The sequence below is a fragment of the Hordeum vulgare genome, chromosome 2H (genome assembly GCF_904849725.1).
Source record: "Hordeum vulgare subsp. vulgare chromosome 2H, MorexV3_pseudomolecules_assembly, whole genome shotgun sequence".
NCBI classification, from domain to species: domain Eukaryota; kingdom Viridiplantae; phylum Streptophyta; class Magnoliopsida; order Poales; family Poaceae; genus Hordeum; species Hordeum vulgare.
This window is the reverse complement of record NC_058519.1, coordinates 95304528-95323889: the sequence shown is the minus strand read 5'-3', so window position 1 is coordinate 95323889 and position 19362 is coordinate 95304528. Positions and strand designations below refer to the sequence as shown.

Genomic DNA, 19362 nt, shown 5'->3' with positions numbered 1-19362 from the left:
TCTCGCAGGAGTCGAGGCTTCAAACCTTGCAGAATAAGTCCATTCACCCGCTCTGCTTGCCCGTTTGTTTGGGGATGCACCACAGATGTAAAATCCACTCGGATACCTTGGCCTGTACAGAAACTTTTGAATCTGTCCGAGTCAAAGTTTGTTCCATTGTCAGTGATTATGCTGTGAGGTACCCCGAATCTGGAGATGATGTCCCTGACAAACTTGATGGCCGTAAGGGCGTCGAGCTTCTTGATGGGTTTGGCTTCAATCCACTTTGTGAACTTGTCGACTGCCACCAACAGATGTGTGAATCCCCCTTGGCCTGTCCTGAATGGACTGACTGTATCTAATCCCCATACTGCAAACGGCCAAACAAGAGGAATTGTCTTCAACGCAGATGTTGGCTTGTGGGGCTTGTTAGAGTAGAACTGACAACCTTCACATCGGTCGACCATATCTTTCGCCATTTCATTCGCCTGCAGCCAGAAGAAGCCAGCTCTGAATGCTTTGGCGATGATTGCCCTCGAGGAGGCGTGATGACCGCAGGTTCCCGAGTGAATTTCTTCCAGGATTAACTGTCCCTCCTCAGGGGAGATGCATCGTTGAAGGACGCCTGAAACGCTTTCTTTGTACAACTGGCCATCAATGATAGTGAACGACTTTGACCTGCGCACGATCTGTCTGGCCTGGACTTCGTCTTCTGGTAATTCTTGCCTCAGGATGTATGCAATGATCGCCACAGTCCAATCGGGGATGACAGCAAGAATCTCCATGATCAAATCAACCACAGCAGGTACTTCGACTTCAGTCGGATCTGTCGAGCTCTTTGGTTGTACTGGTTCCTCTGTGAAAGGATCTTCTTTAACTGAAGGAAGGTGGAGGTGCTCGAGGCAGACGTCACTCGGGACTGGTCTCCGAGTGGATCCGAGTTTTGCTAACTCATCAGCTGCTTGGTTTTTCAGTCGCGGAACATGGTGGAGTTCTAGACCTTCAAACTTTTTCTCGAGCTTCCTCACTGCATTGCAGTATGTGGTCATGGTGGGGTTTCTGACGTCCCACTCCTTCATCACTTGATTAACCACCAAGTCTGAATCGCCATAGACCATCAAGCGACGGACACCGAGTGCGATGGCCATGCGCAGTCCATAAAGGAGAGCTTCATACTCTGCCTCGTTGTTGGAGGAATCAAAGTGTATCTGCAACACATACTTGAGTTTGTCACCCTTTGGCGATATGATCACAACGCCAGCGCCGGAGCCATTCAACATCTTGGACCCATCGAAGAACATTGTCCAATGAGCCGAGTAGATGTGGGTCGGTTGCTGTTGTTCTACCCATTCTGCTATGAAGTCAGCCAAAGCTTGAGACTTTATAGCTTTCTTGGCCTCGAACTTGATGTCGCAATACAACATCTCCATTGCCCACTTCGCCACTCGGCCCGATGCGTCCCGATTGTGGAGGATTTCCGACAACGGAGCATCAGAAACGACAGACACCGAGTGGTCTTGGAAATAATGAGCCACCTTCTTCGCAGTCATGTAAATCCCGTAGATAAGTTTTTGATAGTGGGGATACCTCTGCTTGGAAGGAGTCAGGACTTCGGAGACATAATACACTGGCCGCTGAACCTTGTATGCTTTGCCTTCTTCTTCTCGTTCGACTGTGAGAACAGTGATGACGACTTGATTTGTAGCCGCGATGTACAGAAGAAGGGGCTCTTTACTGAGCGGAGTAGTAAGAACCGGCTGGGTGGAAAGTAGGACTTTGAGGTCGTCGAATGCGACTTGGGCTTCGTCTGTCCACTAGAAAGTATCTGATTTCTTCATGAGTCACAGAGGAAGCGACTTCTCGTCGAGTCGACTGATAAACCTGCTCAAAGCCGCTAGGCAACCTGTGAGCCTTTGAACATTGTGTATTCTGACCGGCCGCTCCATTCGAACGATGGTCCTGATCTTTTCGGGGTTGACATCGATCCATCGTTCGGAAACGAAGAAACCGAGTAACTTTCCGCTGGGAACGCCGAATGAACACTTGGCTGGGTTGAGCTTGATATCATACCTACGAAGGTTGGCAAATGTTTCTGCCAAGTCAGTCAGCAGGTCGGAACCTTTGCGTGACTTGACTATGATATCATCCATATACGCCTCCACATTCCGACCGATCTGGTCGAGGAGGCATTTTTGGATCATGCGCATAAAGATTGCTCCTGCATTCTTCAAACCAAATGGCATAGTGATGTAGCAGAAGCACCAGAATGGGGTGATGAAGGCTGTTTTTAATTCGTCGGGGCCATACAGACGGATCTGATGATAGCCCGAGTAGGCATCAAGAAATGACAAACGCTCGCAACCCGCAGTCGAATCGACAATTTGATCGATGCGGGGTAGCGGAAAATGGTCTTTCGGGCATACCTTATTCAGATGCTTGAAGTCGATGCACATTTGGAGCGACTTGTCCTTCTTGGGCACCATGACAACATTGGCGAGCCACTCGGAGTGGTGTACCTCGCGAATGAAGTTGGCTGCCAAAAGCTTGGCCACCTCTTCTCCGATTGCCTTCCTATTGTGCGCGGCGGACCGACGCAGGCGTTCTCGGACATGCCGAGCGGCGGGATCCACATGCAGTCGGTGCTCAGCCAACTCCCTGGGTACACCTGGCATGTCAGAGGGCTTCCATGCAAAGATGTCCCAGTTCTCACGGAGGAATTGGATGAGCTCGGCTTCCTATTTAGGATTGAGGGTGGTGGAGATGTTCGTCGGGGCAGCGGTGTCGTCCGTCGGGTGGATGCTGACCTTCTTCGTCTCTCCCGCCGACTGGAATGCGGATTCCGAAGCTGGCTTCTTCGAACGCATCAAGTCAGCGGGGTCGACTGTCTTCTTGTACTCGTCAAGCTCGAGGACAACCATCTGCTGATCGGCGATCCTCGATCCCTGCTGCAGACACTCCTCGGCCCGCTGTCGATTGCCTGTGATAGTGATCACACCTTTTGAGCCTGGCATCTTCAGCTTCACGTACACGTAACATGGACGGGTCATGAAACGCGCATACGCCGGGCGGCCCAGAATTGCGTGATACGCACTCTGGAAGTCCACCACCTCGAACGTCAACTTTTCCTTGCGGAAATTTTTGTCGGAGCCGAAGACGGCGTCCAACGCGATCTGGCCGAGTGACTTGGCCTTCCGTCCAAGGACGACTCCATGGAACTGCATGCTGCTCTCGCTAAGTTTGGACATCGGAATGCCCATCCCCTTGAGAGTGTCAGCGTACATGATGTTCAAACCACTGCCGCCGTCCATGAGGACTTTGCGCAGTCGGACTCCTTCCACCACCGGGTCGACGACCAGAGCTTGCCTCCCTGGGGTGGGTACGTGTGCTGGATGATCTGACTGGTCAAAGGTGATCGCAGTCTGAGACCATTTGAGGAACGTGGGGTTGGTCGGCGTGGCCATGTTCACCTCCTTGTTCACCATCTTCAGTCGACTCTTGCTCTCAACGTCAGCAAAAATCATCAGTGTTGCATGGACTTGGGGGAACGGATCCTCCTTGTCCTCCTCATCCTGTTCATTGCCCTTTTCACTCGGTTGCCCTTCGCCGAACCCCTGGATGAGGAGGCGACATTGCCGAGTGGTATGCTTCGGATATATGGCGTTGCCCTCTTCATCCATCTTCGTGTGAATCGGACATGGCTGGTCCATGATGGGATTTCCAAACTGCTTCTTCTTGGGGGTGAACTGAGCCTTCCCCTTGCCCTTGAACTTGGCATTGGTAACGGCTGCCGCCTCTGCCTGCGGAGTGGATGGAGCTTTTTGCTTCTGCTTCCGAGTGTTGTTCCCATCTCCATCGGCGACTGCTTTGTGCTTGCCGCTCCGAATGCGGTCTTCTTCTTCGCCATTTGCATAGCGTGTCGCTATCTCCATCATCTTACTCATGGAGATGTCGCCTGTTCGACCAAACTTCAGGTACAAATCTGTGTACCGCACGCCTGCCTTGAAGGCACAGACTGCTTGGTGCTCTGTGACGTTCTCCACCGTGTGGTAGAGGGTCGTCCAACGCTGAATGAAATCGCGCAGGGGCTCATTCTGCTTCTGGACATAGTGCTGGAGCTCCACGAGGCCAGCGGGGCGTTTGCACGTCCCTTCGAAGGTCCTGATGAAGACTCGGGCCAGATCTGCCCAGCTGTAGATGCTTGAGGGGGCCAACTGGTTCAGCCACGCTCGTGCCGAGCCGTCGAGCATCAGAGGAAGGTGTTTCATGGCGACGTGGTCGTCCCCTCCTCCGATCTGGACTGCCACTCGGTAGTCGTCCAACCACGTTTCTGGCTTGGATTCTCCTGTAAACTTGCTGATCCCCGTTGCCAATCGGAAGTTGGGAGGGATGTCAGCCGAACAGATGGCTCGGCTGAAACACTCGGGACCAGAGATGATGGTCCTGCTTCCACTCGGACGGTCCATATCGTGACCATCGCGGTGGGCCCGGCCCCTATCGACCCTCCTCTGAGTGATATGCCCTCTTGCGTCGGGCCTTGGATCATAAGTGTTACCGACTGAACGCTGATCATCAAGATGTCGGGGCCCGTAGGGCCCACCCCGCGGAGGGGTGCGTGAGCGGCGACGATCTTCGGGATTCATGGAACGACTGCCTCCCGTGTGTCGCTAATGAGAACCGGGGCTGTGAACTGACCGATGCGTGTTCGCGCGAACAGAACTATTGTGAATCCTGTTGTGCGACTCGGAGACCACCGAATTTTGTTGCTGCGCCGTGTGCAGCAGGGCACGGATCTGCTCGATCCCTCTGCCAGCCTCTGAATCAGTTGGCTGGAGGGAATCGGCTATCTTGGCGGCGACAGCCAGGTTGAGGACGGGTGTGCGGTACACCTCCACGTTGCTCTGACGAGTGTGCCGACTGGCAGAACGGCGGGGTTGACGGCGAGCGCCGGAGGTTTCGCCGACCTCGTGCTCGTTCCGGCCGGTTTGGTGGGGGCTTTCATGGGAGTTGGCCATGTGCACTTCGGCTGCAGGCCCGCGACCCACGTACTCGGAAGGGAACTCAGCCGGAACTGAATCCGAGCACTGGGACGGCGGCGCAACTACAACCGACTCGAGGACCGCCAGTTGCGAAGACGCGCTCTGGCGCGCCTGGGCGTGTTGTACCCAACGCTGGAGCCGCAGACGGCGAGACCGCTTGTTGCGGCGCGTGACAGGGGCGAAGGTCGACACCGGAGCCGACTGCTGGAGAAGAAGGACGCCGCGGGCGCCGGCACGGAAGTGCGTAGCCCCACGACTGGGGAGCGCCTCGACGTCGAGAGGGGCATCCCGGAGCCATGCCGAATCGTCGATGATGAAGGAGAGAGCGCCGAAGAGGATCTCGTGACCCATGCTCAAATCTCCACCGAATGACATGATGAAAAGATGTAGTCGCAAACTCGCCGGAAGTCGCTTAGACGCCTGCCCCACGGTGGGCGCCAACTGTCGTGGGTATAAGTCTGACAGTAGATGTGTAGGGTACGAAAGGATGGGCACAGCCTTAGCTACGGCGAGGTTGTATGAGTTCAGGCCCCTCTACGGTGGAGGTAAAATCCCTACGTCTCAGTGCTCTTGGGAGTTTGTTGTCGAGTGGAATATGGAATACAGTGAATTGCCAACCCCTGCACCATTGAGGAAGGGCGGCTTATATAGAGTGCGCTACCCTTCACAACGGTTTGATGCACAGGGGTGGAGTAGTGGCGAATAACTGCGTACGTTACATGTAACGTATGTCTTAAATGCTAATAAAGGTATATGGAAACGTATGACCGTTGCCCTCCAGGGGGGTTACGATGTACAGAGTGGAATCCAGTCGGTATGCTTGAGTAGCTCCGAATGCTCATCTCCGACTGGATGATGGAGGAATTTTCACCGACTGGATGATGGGAAGTCCTTAATTCAGTCGGAACTGACTAAGGGCCTTGTCCTTTATGAAGGGTAGTCCTTGGGTAGGCCCCACAGGGCAGGCCTATGGCCCTACCCTAGGACTATAACCCCATTAGCCGGGCCGGGTCGGGCTAGGGCCTAGGTTTTTTGGTCGGGCTTGGTCTGGCCCAGCCCGAAGCCCGGCCCGACCCAAGCGATGGACTGATGCAACGCCTGTCTTCGGTGGCTGGGGTCCCCCCCCCCTCCAAGGGACCACACCCACATTTGCGGCCTTGGCCGTTGGTGGATCACACTGGAACAGATTACTACTGCCACAACACACATTGTCCGCGGCACCTCATTGCTGCCTTCACCGCAGGGGTGCAACAACCATGGGAGAGTACTCACGAGAGGGGACTCGGCGCTGAGTTCGAACAACGACCTCACTCAAGTTCCGATCGAGCGTTGGCCGACGCGTAAGTTAACAACCATCAACGGTAGTTTGGCCCGCGTTATTGCCAGAAGTGCCATGCGGGGGATTTCCCACGTCAAAAATGGTTCAAACTTTTTAGTACTCTTTATCACTTGTCACATGCAACATTGGTTGCAAAGTGCACGCCAAACGTAGTATGGTGGCTTTTATTAATGAAGACTGCGACATGGTTTTAAGCAACCAAAAAGCTTAACCAAAATTTTAGCCACAACTAAAGATTTGGCAAGAGAAGTTTGGCCAAGAATCAAACATACTCGTAGTTCCAGAATCCAAATCCTCATTCATGAAACACTCCAAACAGTTTATGTTCAGCTTCACCTCTGCATCGATCATAGTAGTAACCATGCGCTCCTAGCATTTGGAACAACGAAACAGCACAAAGTACAAACACCTTTTGATGCATGTTCGAAACTTGAAGCCTTGGAAACCTAGGAGGGACCTAAAAAGGCAACCAAAGAATCAAATCCAGCACATTCGTCGTGATCACCATCACCATCCAAGGAAGCCGGGGAGGGGTGCAACGCATGGGAGGCATGTGTTGAGGGTCCAATCTTGTGGGGCAAGCAAACAACTTCGCTAAATTACAAGCTAGGTTTTGTGTTGTACAACTTTGGATGATTTGTAGTCGCCGACCTTTCGCTGCTCTGCATCGACACAACAAGCATTCTCTTCGCTCTATAAACGCAAGCACATGGCACCATGTGGATGACCTAAACAACCCACAGAGTTTCTAGAAAGTAGGTGTGTTGGATCAATGAACAATTACATATAGCTTTCGCCCGTCAAATGTTTGTGTTAGGCCACCTTGCACAAACGTTTTCACATAAAAAATGTGTGTAATGGACCATACAGTTTCTTCTAAAAACCGTGTGAGATGCTAAGAACATCTCACACATTTTGTCTCATTTAATTGTTTGTGATGGCTCATCCAATCACACACACACACTCTTTTTTCCCAACGCGTGTCATGGAAGAACCTATCGCCAACAGTTTCTGGGTCGTGTGGGATGGACCCTCCCACCCCCCCCCCCCCCCGGTCCCGTTCACATACACACGCAAGGCGACGGTTTAAAACTCCGTTGCGGAAAGGGGGTTAGAAAACGCCCATCCACATCCATAATAGAGTAAAAAACACGGAGAAACGGGTTTCAAGGTCCCATGTCATCTTGATATATAGCTACTCAATCATACAACAAAGAAACTTCATAGGATTCAATTATATTGATTGAACCATGTGATCATAAATCCACAAATCATCGAATCTCAACACACACACCACAAGAATTAGAAAGGATTGGTCTCGAAGGAGATCATTATATTGAAAATTAAAAAGAAAGAGAAGAGGACATTTAGCTACTACTATGGATCTGTAGGTCCTGAAAAAACTACTCATGCATCATCATGAAGGCAATAAGGTTGATGAAGAGACCTTCCATGAATGCACCGTAACAGGGCTCCATATGGAGACTTTTCGGAACAAAGACTTGTGACGACGATAAAATTCTTTCGGGGCCTACGAGGGTTTTAGGATATACGAGTATTCATAGGCAAGAATTAGGTCAAATATAGGCTTGGGGGCATGGGCAGGTGGAGCGGCCACCCGTGATCAGGCCACCAGGGCATGTGGCTCTCTTGTGGGTCCCTTCGATCACTCCCGAAACTTCTAGGTCCTCTTATTGTCGAAACAAAATCGTCAAAAACAATTAAGAGAGAGGCTCGTGAGGAGCAACACACATGCATCACGACATTACACACACATATCCATGGGACATTGCCTCGGCCATGCTGGCCCCTCGAGCCTGGCCGTGTCGTAGCTCCCTGGCCATATGCATCCTTTGAGTTTGTTTTGGCGCGCGGGACGGAATGCCAACGTGAGTTAAAGTGGGAAGAGATAATTGCACGGCACTATCATACTTGGGCACCATGTAACGGATATGTATCAATAGTCTTTTTTTTTGCGTGTCACTACCATCTCATAGCCTAATTGTCATATGCATCCTTTGAGTTTGTTTTGGCACGCGCGACGGAATGCCAACGTGAGTTAAAGTGGGAAGAGATAATTGCACGGCACTATCATACTTGGGCACCATGTAACGGATATGTATCAATAGTCATTTTTTTTGCGTGTCACTACCATCTCATAGCCTAATTGTCATATGCATCATTTGAGTTTGTTTTGGCGCGCTCGATGGAATGCCAACGTGAGTTAAAGTGGGAAGAGATAATTGCACGACACTATCATACTTGGGCACCATGTAACGGATATGTATCAATATTCATTTTTTTTTGCGTGTCACTACCATCTCATAGCCTAATTGTCATATGCATCCTTTGAGTTTGTTTTGGCGCGCGCGACGGAATGCCAACGTGAGTTAAAATGGAAAGAGATAATTGCACGACACTATCATACTTGGGCACCATGTAACGGATACCTGGCCCGCATGTCAGATGACATGTGTCAAGTATATTTATCCTTTGCGAACATGTTAAAGGATTTGAACCTGGGATCTCCTGGTCGAACTAACAGGACACTACCACTACACCACGTAGGCTGCTTTGAATATACAAGGATACCGCAACTTTATAACATCGTAAGATTAAACAATTAAAAAACAGAAAATGATCAGACAGGATTTCTTTAATGTTTTTTAGACTTCGTTATTCCATTTTTTACCGCAACTTTATAACATCGTTAGACAGCTTATTTGTCATTAAACTCTATTTTTTTTTGAAATTTTACGAACACATTTCATAAACTTCTTTAAATTATCTTAAATGTAACGTACATTTTTTGAATGTACAAAGCACTTTTAGTGAATTAGATGAACATTTATTTACATTTCTTTAAACATTTTGAAAATATCACATACATTTTTTTGAATTTTGGACATTTTGAATTTGTCACAATTTTCATACATATGATTAAAAAAATCATACATATGGACGACATTGTTCATACATATTATTAATATTTTCCGTATACATAATTAATATTTTTTTACATCCTTATCTTTATATTTGCCATATATGATAGAGTCACTTTTTTGTACATATTTAACATGTTTCAAGTTCAAGATTAACATTGTATAAAGATTTTCTGTATGCACGATTAACATTTTCTTAATTACACGAACATATTTTACAATGTATGAACATTTTCCGTATGCACAATTAAAATTTTGCAAACACATGATTAACATTTTCAATTTGATTCGATTCACGTTGTACATTTTCTGTATACATAAAAACATTTTTCTATGCACGTCTAACATATTTCAAATGCAAGATTAAATTTAAAATGACCAGACAGGATTTCTTTAATGTTTTTTAGACTTCGTTATTGTTCGGGTTTTCATGTTTTTCATTATTTAACATTTCTTTTTTTCATAGTTTAGTGTTTTAATAAAACAAATGAACATTATTGTACAATTGTTTACATTGCAAATGGGACTTGCCACACGTTTAGCATATATATTGAATAATGTTCAATATATCTGTGACGACGAGGTCGACGAGTGCGGTGCCACCTGCTGGGAGTGCCGGAAGTCCTTGTCAATATATATATTAAAGGATGTGATGAACATTTTCTCTGGACATCTGCGAGAAAAGTAATTATTCAGAATTCTTTTTTTTTTATCAGGTATTTAAATAAGATAAACGTTCATCATATTTGCCGCATTGTTTGTATCGTATATTAAAAAATATATACAAATATATATACATATTATATAAAAAAATGTCCAATATATATAGGATGAACATTTTTATAATATGAAAACACACACGCTGTCCTTGCACGCGCACACGGTTATTTTTTTAAACACACCGCGTTATTCAAAAAAAGATGTGGCAGTCTGTTAAAAAAATGAATCTTTTTTTAAACACACCGCGTTATTAAAAAAGAAACCTTTCAACTTTTGTTGTTGTTTCACTTGAGAGGTGCATGCTATTATTTTTGTTTTGTAAGGGAGCACTAGTGTAGGTGTGGCCCTATACGGTGGCCCGCGAACGTTTAGGTACTTGCTGGGCCGCTCCGTTCGCGTTGTAACATACTAGATTGTTTTTCGAACACACTAAGTTGTTGTATCGTGTAGTGGTGAACTAACCCTACCGGGTGTAGTGGCTGGGTAGGGCGCTATTTAGTGGGACGTCGCCGGTTTCCTCACGGCGCGGTTTTTTTTACATTTTCGCAGAAGGCATGTGCATGATTACATATAATGCCAGGGGTCTTTTTATAAAAACATATGCCACGTTTCGCCTGACAGGCGGGCCCTACTGGTCGGATACAACGTCAATACGGTGTCATACAGTGGTTTAGCCCGTATTGCAACAATTAGGCTATGAAATGATACTGACACGCAAAAAAAAAAAAGACTATTAGTACCTATCCGTTACATGGTGCCCAAGTGTGGTAGTGCCCTGTAATTATCTCAAATGGGAAGGAAGAAAAACATTGCCATGCGGATGATGACTAGTCAAAACCATGCCAAATCAGCATGCAACCAGCTCTTGTTCAGTTAAGGGACTAAACTACTAGTTTAAGAAGTCAGGAGGCTAAGCTTTGTCGGTTTTGGAGTTGAGGGGTCATCTTTATACTGTCGAAAGAGTTCAATGACGAAAAATACACTTTTTCCTTATATTCCTGTCACAAAATAACTGAAGTTCACCCCAGCATCGATCATTGTAAGCACACGCTCCTAGCATTTGCTTTGGCGTTGGAACTACGATAGAAACGGCAGAAAGTACAGACACCTTCTGATCCCTGCTCGGAACTTGTACCCTTGGCAACCTAGGAGGGGCCTAAAAAGGCAACCAGAGAATCAAATCCAACACACCCGTCGTGATCACCATCACCATCGAAGGAAGCCTGGGAGGAGTGCAACGCAACGCAACGCATAGGAGGCATGTGTTGAGGGTCCAGTCCTGTCGGGGAAGCAAACATCGGCTAAATTACAGGCTAGGTTTGTGCTGGACAGTTTGACATGATTCGTAGCCGCCGACCTTTCACTGCTGCGTCGACACGCACACACACACACACACAACAAGCCTTCGCTTCGCTCGATAAACGCGAGCACGCGACACTGTTACTGCCGCTGTACTCCTACTTTCCATGACACTGTTACGGTGCATGCATGCATGACAGGGAAGCGGAAGCGTAAGCGTACAGCTGCAGGCAAAGCCAGAGCGGGATCGTTATCGTGGAGAGTATTTTTTTTATCTGAAAAAAAAAACTTGAGAAGAAAGGTGAACGCCTTGGATTACCGTTTAGAACATGAGAATTAATCTACGAGTGGCCTGAATATCTTACTTAAGATGGAGGCGTAGGCGTGATTATGATAAATAGATCGGATAAGATACGGTGTTTGACTCGATCACTCACGCCGGGGCGTCTGTGTGTGGAGGGCGGGCTCACGTAGGCCCGTTAGGTGCGAAACCAACCGGAGGTTTGAACTTGATCAGGGTCGAAAACATTGACCCCCCTGTTCCTCGTGCACAACGTACTAGTACGTGCGCGCGGGCGCGACCGTGGGGCGCTAGTCAGCACAGCACAGCACGCATGCCCACTGCACCGGCGACTCGTCTACAGTCCCCGGGACCGGGATGGGATGGGACCCGCCCGACGCCCGAGGCGAACAGGGTCGCACCGCGCACGCACCTGGCGACCCCACCTGCAAGCTTCGTGCTTCCCACAAAGGTGGCACGTGCGATGATGCCCAAGGAGAAGGAGTTTTTGGCTCTCACAACGACCGTGTGAGTGCGTGTGAAATCTAACACCCTCGTTGTGATTTTTTAGCTCTCAAAGGGAGCGACACTGCTTGTTACTAGATTTCACTCCCTTTTTCACCGCCGCGATCGACCGAGCTGTCAAAGTAAGAGCACTCCGGTCCAAAGAACACCCGTTGCAGCTTGTATGGTGCTTGAGCTATCATCGTGCCACTGGCGACTTAGAGGGTGCTTGGATTCAAAGGACTAAAACTAATCTCTTTAACAAGCTAAAGTTCTAAGCACCCCTGACTAAAGAGAGGTTAAAACTATTCTTGAGGCTAAAATCTTTTAGTCATGGATACCCCTATTAAAATGTGCATTAGTCCTCTCTCTCCTCATTTAACTCTTCACGCAAGTTTTGGATTGAAGGGTTTGGAGGATAATAAATGCTCATTAACTTGATTTTAGTCTCTTTAGTATTTGGATCCAAGCATGGATGATGCTAGCAAGTTTTAGTCTCATTACTTTTAGTCATGGGACTAAAACGTATCCAAGCACCCTCTTATCGGGACCTTCACGAGATACATCTCCAGCTTCAGCAAACTAAGGCCATGTTTGAAACCATAATAGATTATGATATCTGGATTATGAAGATATATTATATAATCTGGTTTATAAAAATAATTTAGGTGGACATGTTTGAAGGCCAGATTATATAAACTGTAATCCAGGTTTTTCATTGCATAATGACTTGTCTGTCCTCTATTTTTTTTTTAAAGAGAAGGATGACGGTGGTAGGAATGTAATTAACTCCAACTTTACAAGGATAACGGGTCATTAACAATCCATAATCTGATTTTAGCTAGGGTAGAGCAGATTTTGAGTTTTTAATAATCTGTCCATCTAGTTTTTATAATCTACATCATAATCTATCATGTTTGGAGATAAAATAGATTATAAAAACTGGATTATACAATCTGAGTAGTTCCAAACAGGGCCTAAACTACATGTGGTAGCTAAAGCTAGCAGTAAACGTGCGTATTATTCAGACAGTTTATTATGAAAAATTTATGGGCTGGTCATCGGTCAACCGGCCGATAAGTCAGGAAAGGAAAGCGGCGTCGCCTCGAATTGATAAGCTTAGCAGATGGAAAACTGACATGAGACATATGGTGCCGTCACCAGGTACAGGTGTATGCATTGCCAAGCGAAATGTCGACTATGACCAAGTCCTTGTTGTGTCCCCCGGCATGTGCTCGCGGAAAAGTCATGGTTTCAGACCATATATAATAATGAACTGTACTCAACTCAAATGTTTGCTGTAGGCTGGCGGCCATATCAGCCACAAGACTGGAGTAAGCAATTTGGTACTACTATCATTTGAGTTTTTTTTTCTCAGAATCGTCATGTGATGTTTCAGAAAATTTCAACTTGTGGCAGATAAGTCCATTTATAAACCCATTCAGAAAAGAAGAAGAAAAAACTAGCAGATAAGCCCATTTCTGATCCCATTCAACAAATATATTGGGGTGTTTCTGAAGCTTTCATGTTTATTGTCAACTTTACAGTTGGGCACCCCTATTGTTCTCTCTCGTACGTGTGTCTTGGAATGCCCTCACAAACATCCACGTCAATTACAGTGGTCTCCAACCAGAACCTGCAAAAACACGAAAACAACAAATCTTTCGACCTTGAGTTGGCCATCACATTTTCCACAAGATAACCAAGAGAAATGTGCAAATTCACAGAGCTGACGAAAAATATACCGGCATTCAGTGAGATAATCAAGAGGAATGTGCAGGGTTTCCACATGTCTCACCAGTGATCAGTAATCAATTGTTCAACAATGCAATTGTCATCTGATAAACTGCCCTATCGAGGAAACCCATTACTGCCACCAGAATATCTGTACTGCGGCATCACATATGCCCCATCTGGATGACGGCGGTATATAGTTTGCGACGAGTTGAATGGTGGAAAGACCACTGCACGTTGATCAGGTGGAGGTTCCCTAAAATAGCCAGGCACGCGCCAGCCAGCCGGAGCTGCATTCGGGTGTTCGAAAACCATTGTAGGGTTTGGACATGAAATTGATCTGCCGTCCATATGATGTTGCCAGGCATTGCCAACTTCGCGCAATGGAGGTGGCCGCTGGGGCCTCGAAGATAAAGGATGATGCATCCCAACTGAATTTCCAGGGTAAGCCTGCGGGTAAGAAGCTGAACTTACGCGCCTTCCTTCAAACTGATCATGATTGCCACCGACAGTGTTTCTTTGCTTCGAACCGTCTTTTCTTTTACTCACCCTAGCCTCCGTGTTACGCAGACCATTGTTGACTGGTGCTGTTTGCAGGTTTTTCTGCGGGATGGCATGATTTGTCTCTGTGTTGGCATTGAGCTGAGAACTGCTAGTGCTGGTGCAAATGTTCTTATCCAGGGGGGCAGACTTTGTCTTTGCCTTTCGACGACCATCAGTGAAGCTTTTTCCAGAAGACACTTGGTGCTCTTCTTTTCGATTTTTTTTGGTAGGATGATCATAATTGGAGGATTGCATGGCACGTTTTTTGCCTTTGGTTATATTGGATCCGCCATCAGGCCCTCCAGGTTGAGACTGCTGTTTTCCTTTTTCCTTTGACTTCTTGCCCTTGAGAGCTGAAAGGATAGATACAGAAAGGAAGAGGGACAAAATTAGTCTGGCACCTGGCAAAGCAAACATAGAACTTTGAAACAGTAGACTTCGAAACTCAAAACTCAAAAGAAAATTGAGGAGACACAGATAGAATCACACGGTAGCTTAGGTGAAAAAAATGTAAAAAAGTGTATACATACATCTTTCATGGGCAATAACAGACAACTCATCTTGCAAAAGCTTATGTACTACAGAGTAGTTATGTTGTTCTATGTAGACAAATTTTTAATTGATTCCTTCTGAGGAACAACTGGTTCTACAGTGGATTTTTAAGGATCCTAATGGGAGTCAATTAGACCAACCCAAACTTTAGAATATACAGACATCAAAATCAAAAATCCAAATAAGAAATGGTCACAAACTTCTGGTATTTGTACTGTCTAACCATCATTATAGAAGTCGTTAGCATACAGTAAGGTTTAAACTTCAACATCGAATAAGGAAAATGTACTACGTTCTACAAAAGATAAATTTTAGGTCAGAAAAGAGAATTTATTAAACAAATACAACAGCTTTTAACATGATATCTCCTCGATTGAATACTAACCCTCATATCCAATAACATCAGCGAGTTCAGAACTGGGCTAGTACTAACAGCGAAATATAATCTCTCAGGGACAACCAAGTTTATGTTGCCAACAGAATTTACCGTGTCCTCCAGAATTACGTCTATTTGAAGCACGGACACGTCTTGCAGCATCTCCCCTACCGTGCTTTTCATCTAGAGCCTTCAACCTATTCGCTTCATTCGCCCAAGCCTAGAATTAAAACAAAAGAATTGCTACATGAACATGAAAATCATACGGGGCCATCTTGTGACGAGGAATATAGCAATGCATAAGTACACACCATCTGAGAATTGTCCGTACATCCTCAAAATGGTGCATGTGTAAAATAAGCTTCACTTTTTCCATTTATGTTGGTGTGGTTAAAAGCTATAATTCATGCACGCCCAAACAGCAGAATAGATCAATAAGATTATCTGTAGCTATCTCATACGAGTAGTATGAAAGGCAACATAAACTTGATAATTAGTATGCACAAATCCATAACATTCCAAGAGCACAGTATCTAAAAAGACAGCATAGACTTAATAAGTACTCCCTCCGTTCCTAAATATAAGTCTTTTTAGAGATTTCACTAAAAGACTACATACGAAACAAAATGAATGAATCTATATTTTAAAATATGTCTATATACATCCATATGTAGTCTCCTAGTGAAACCTCTACAAAGACTTATATTTAGGAACGGAGGGAGTATGATTCACTGCATGCATTGGGTAATTTTGAAGTGCTCTAAATCAAAAAAGTGATTTGCAGAAACAAGTGTAAACTAATTTTGTTAAAGAGCAGTTCCTACCTGACGGAAAGTCATCATTCTGTATAGATTGCGTCCTTTGACAAGTAGCAGATACAAAGGTGATAATTTGCCTACTCCTTTGCTCCAGAACACTTGAATCTATTGAATTGAACAACTAACATAATCAGAAAGGCCATAAGAGAAAGAAAAAAAAAACAGTATTATATTACTAATTGATCCTTACAGTAAATGTGTGTTGCTGCTTGTCTTTACCATAACTTTCCTTAACAACTTTCCCAGCTACTATTCGTTTCCCCATACATTTTGAGTGCCTTTTGCCACTGTCATAACCAAAGGAGAGTCACATTATACCATTCCAAAGAGACAATGGATGCTCTAGTGCAAGAAACACCAATGACTACCTTTTCTCGTGAACCTTTTGTTTGAATAAGACAGTATCACCTCGACAGACATCGCCTGATTCACAGAACACGGTCAACTGCCTTTGATAATTTTGTATGCAGAAAAGAGAAAGCTTCCATGACAAGTGGGATCTCACCTTTACAGTTAATACAAAAGGATGACCGAGGATAAATCTTCTCTGGATCTTCATCTTTGAACCTATTTCAGAAATGACAAATCACCATGTAACAGGGGATTTTGGATTAAAGAAAAAACAAGAACAAAAATAATAATGCAGGGAGTGTTTTTTAAAATGTGACTTTTGATATCAAATGCAATAGCTATTCGCCCCGATAGTTGAGGACAAGCATCAATTTACTGAATAGTTCATGACTAGAACATATCTAATAACGAACCTACGATGCAGCATTATTCTTTCGACACACGTCGCTATGTCCCCAACTTGGGGAAGACCGCTATTCTTTAAATATGCTTTGCACTCCGCCAACTTAATCCCATCCAGGTTTCTCCCTCCTACAAGAAAATATTGCTCATTACATTATGTAGGAAATAAGAGAGTACTCTCAGATATAAGGACCATGATGTTCAATAAATTCATGTTTTGCTCTGGAACAAACAGAGCAAAAGCTAAGTCTAGCTATATCATATAGCACTGTCCTAACTTCTACCATCTCAAACATGACAGAAGTCGTGCCAAGGATTCCAGCTCAATTCAACCACTGGTTTACAATGAAGTTGGTCCTGCCAATTGCTCATATCCATTTCAACAACCGTTCTGCCTATATTTCAAAACAAATTATACCTGTCTACAAAAATATCTACTCCCTCCGTCCGAAAAAGCTTGTCCCAAACTTGTCCCTGAGATGGATGTATCTAGCACTAATTTGGTGCTATATACATCCATTTGAGGGACAAGCTTTTCCGGACGGAGGGAGTGCATAATTTAGGGATCCTATATTTTCAGGTGAGGCTGTGGTATTCAATATCACTAGGAGGCAGACCACATTCTGCGACTAAATTCAGTTGCACTAGATTCGTCCAACCAGCATGTTATCAGATTGAGTTTCCCCTGGATATATCCCACCACGACCAACGCTAATTCTCAACAGCCAACAGGATTCCAGCGTGCAGCAGCATCCATGGTGTCCAATATCACTCAAGGAAGGCTATGTTTCGGACTTGTTTGAGTTGCACTAGATTTTACTAGCCCGCAGGTGCTCACAGATTGATTGTCCTCTGGATGCAATCCATACTACGAAGCTACTTCCTAAGTCTCCTGACAGGGTTCCAAGCTAACAGTATGCAGCACTATCTACAAGTTTATTAGTTCAACAGCAACAAGCCTATGCTACGTTTTCGAAAAATCAAACAGCAATTAGCACAATCTACAATTTCCAGTTGCGCTTCAGAGTTTCAAAAATCTCGCCTGCTAATAGAACGCAATCATCCGAATTACGGCGGAGAGCAAACGAGAAAGGGATAGAGGTGATTACGGCGGAGGAGATCGGCGATTTTTGTGCAGGAGGCCTCGCTCCGATCTGCGCCGGGTCGATCCACCTCCGCTCCCCCCTCGTTCCCCTCGGAGCTGCCTTCTTCCTCATCGTCGTCGTCGTCGCTGATGTCGACGTAGCTGTCGCCGCTATCGCTGATGTCGACGCAGCTCTCGCCGCTGTCGCTGATATCGATGTAGTCTTCGTCGCTGCTGGGCTCCTCGCCGTCCTCCTCCTCCGACCCGGACTCCTCGGATCCGCCGGCATCGGAATCCGAGGAGATGTCGATGGGCTCGTGGCCCTCTTCCTCGTCTGCCGCCGCCGCCGCCGCCGCCGCGGCTCGCCCTCTCGTTACCGGCATCGCGGCGTCCTTGGGCGCCTCCCGATTGCCTCCCGCCGCGCCGCCGCTTGCCTTCCGCCTTCGCGTTTTATTTTTTTCCTTTTTGTTTGCCTCGGAGGAAAATGGAAAGGCGGATTTATGCTGCCTTGTCAGACCAACAACGTATAGTAACAGTCTGTCCGCAAGTAGCGACACTTTATAAGATGCAGAAATTCAAATTTTGAATGAGCGGCTGTTGGGTTGGGACATTTGGATTGACATGTTCCGCTTCCATGCAAGCAACGCCACGGTAACTCAGATCAGCTTAGAATAAAGACTCGAGGGCTCCGGAGGATATCTCACATCTAATCGCTGTTTTGGCGATCCCTGCGTTATTCCTAGGTTCCAATCGCATCGCACGGAGCCCTGCATGGCGGCGAGGAACGCAGCACCAGCGGCCGGCGCGGACAGAAGTAGCGGCGGCAGCGAAACCGATCCAACATGGACTCATACGAATCTGGCACCGGACTGAATTTGCATGGTGAGGAAGAAGAGGAATCGGATCTGTCAGAAGAGATTGATGATCTGATAAAAGAAACGCGATGGATTGCCATCTTTGGGGTTCACACTTCAAAACCCTTCAGCCATGTATCGTTGTTCAAAACGATGAGAAACGCCTGGATTCCAGCACACAGTGTTATCTTCAAAACTATAAACCCTAGTCGGTTCCTGGCGCAATTCTATTGCCTCGGAGACTGAAACCGGATCACGAGGGGCGGGTCGTGGTTGTTCAGAAACGCGGCAGCTGTACTGGAGGAATATGATGAAATCACTAATGCCGAGGAGTATAAATTGGATCGCATCCCGCTGTGGGCAAGAATTGTGGGAATAGCAAATGGATTTGTGAAGAAGAAGGAGATTGCAGAAAAGATTGCAAAGAAAGTTGGCGGCCCTCCGATCACAGTGATAGTCAATGAGGGGCGTTTGAACCCAACTGAATACGTGAGAGCTCGTGCGTTCCTCGTGCTTGATACGCCTTTGGTGAGATTTGTGCCACTCACG

The 19362-nt window shown here is 46.3% G+C and overlaps 1 protein-coding gene across 2 annotated transcripts; it reads right to left on the bottom strand.

Annotated features, from left to right (window-relative positions):
• Positions 1–13434: 13434 nt before the first annotated feature.
• LOC123425274 (zinc finger CCCH domain-containing protein 62-like) lies at positions 13435–18488 on the bottom strand. 2 transcript variants are annotated; one of them, XM_045108949.1, is made up of 9 exons: positions 17985–18488; positions 16887–17004; positions 16628–16689; positions 16491–16545; positions 16313–16409; positions 16129–16227; positions 15416–15524; positions 13845–14729; positions 13435–13735 (listed from the first exon to the last, which is right to left on the bottom strand). In XM_045108949.1, exons 1-8 carry the CDS (start codon positions 18340–18342, stop codon positions 13951–13953), a joined length of 1677 nt encoding a protein of 558 aa, XP_044964884.1. In that variant the 5' UTR covers positions 18343–18488; the 3' UTR covers positions 13435–13735; positions 13845–13950. The 2 variants fall into 2 exon arrangements, with proteins under 2 accessions (XP_044964884.1, XP_044964885.1); XM_045108950.1 differs by having other exon boundaries at positions 13898–14729.
• Between the last annotated feature and the right edge of the window lie 874 nt (positions 18489–19362).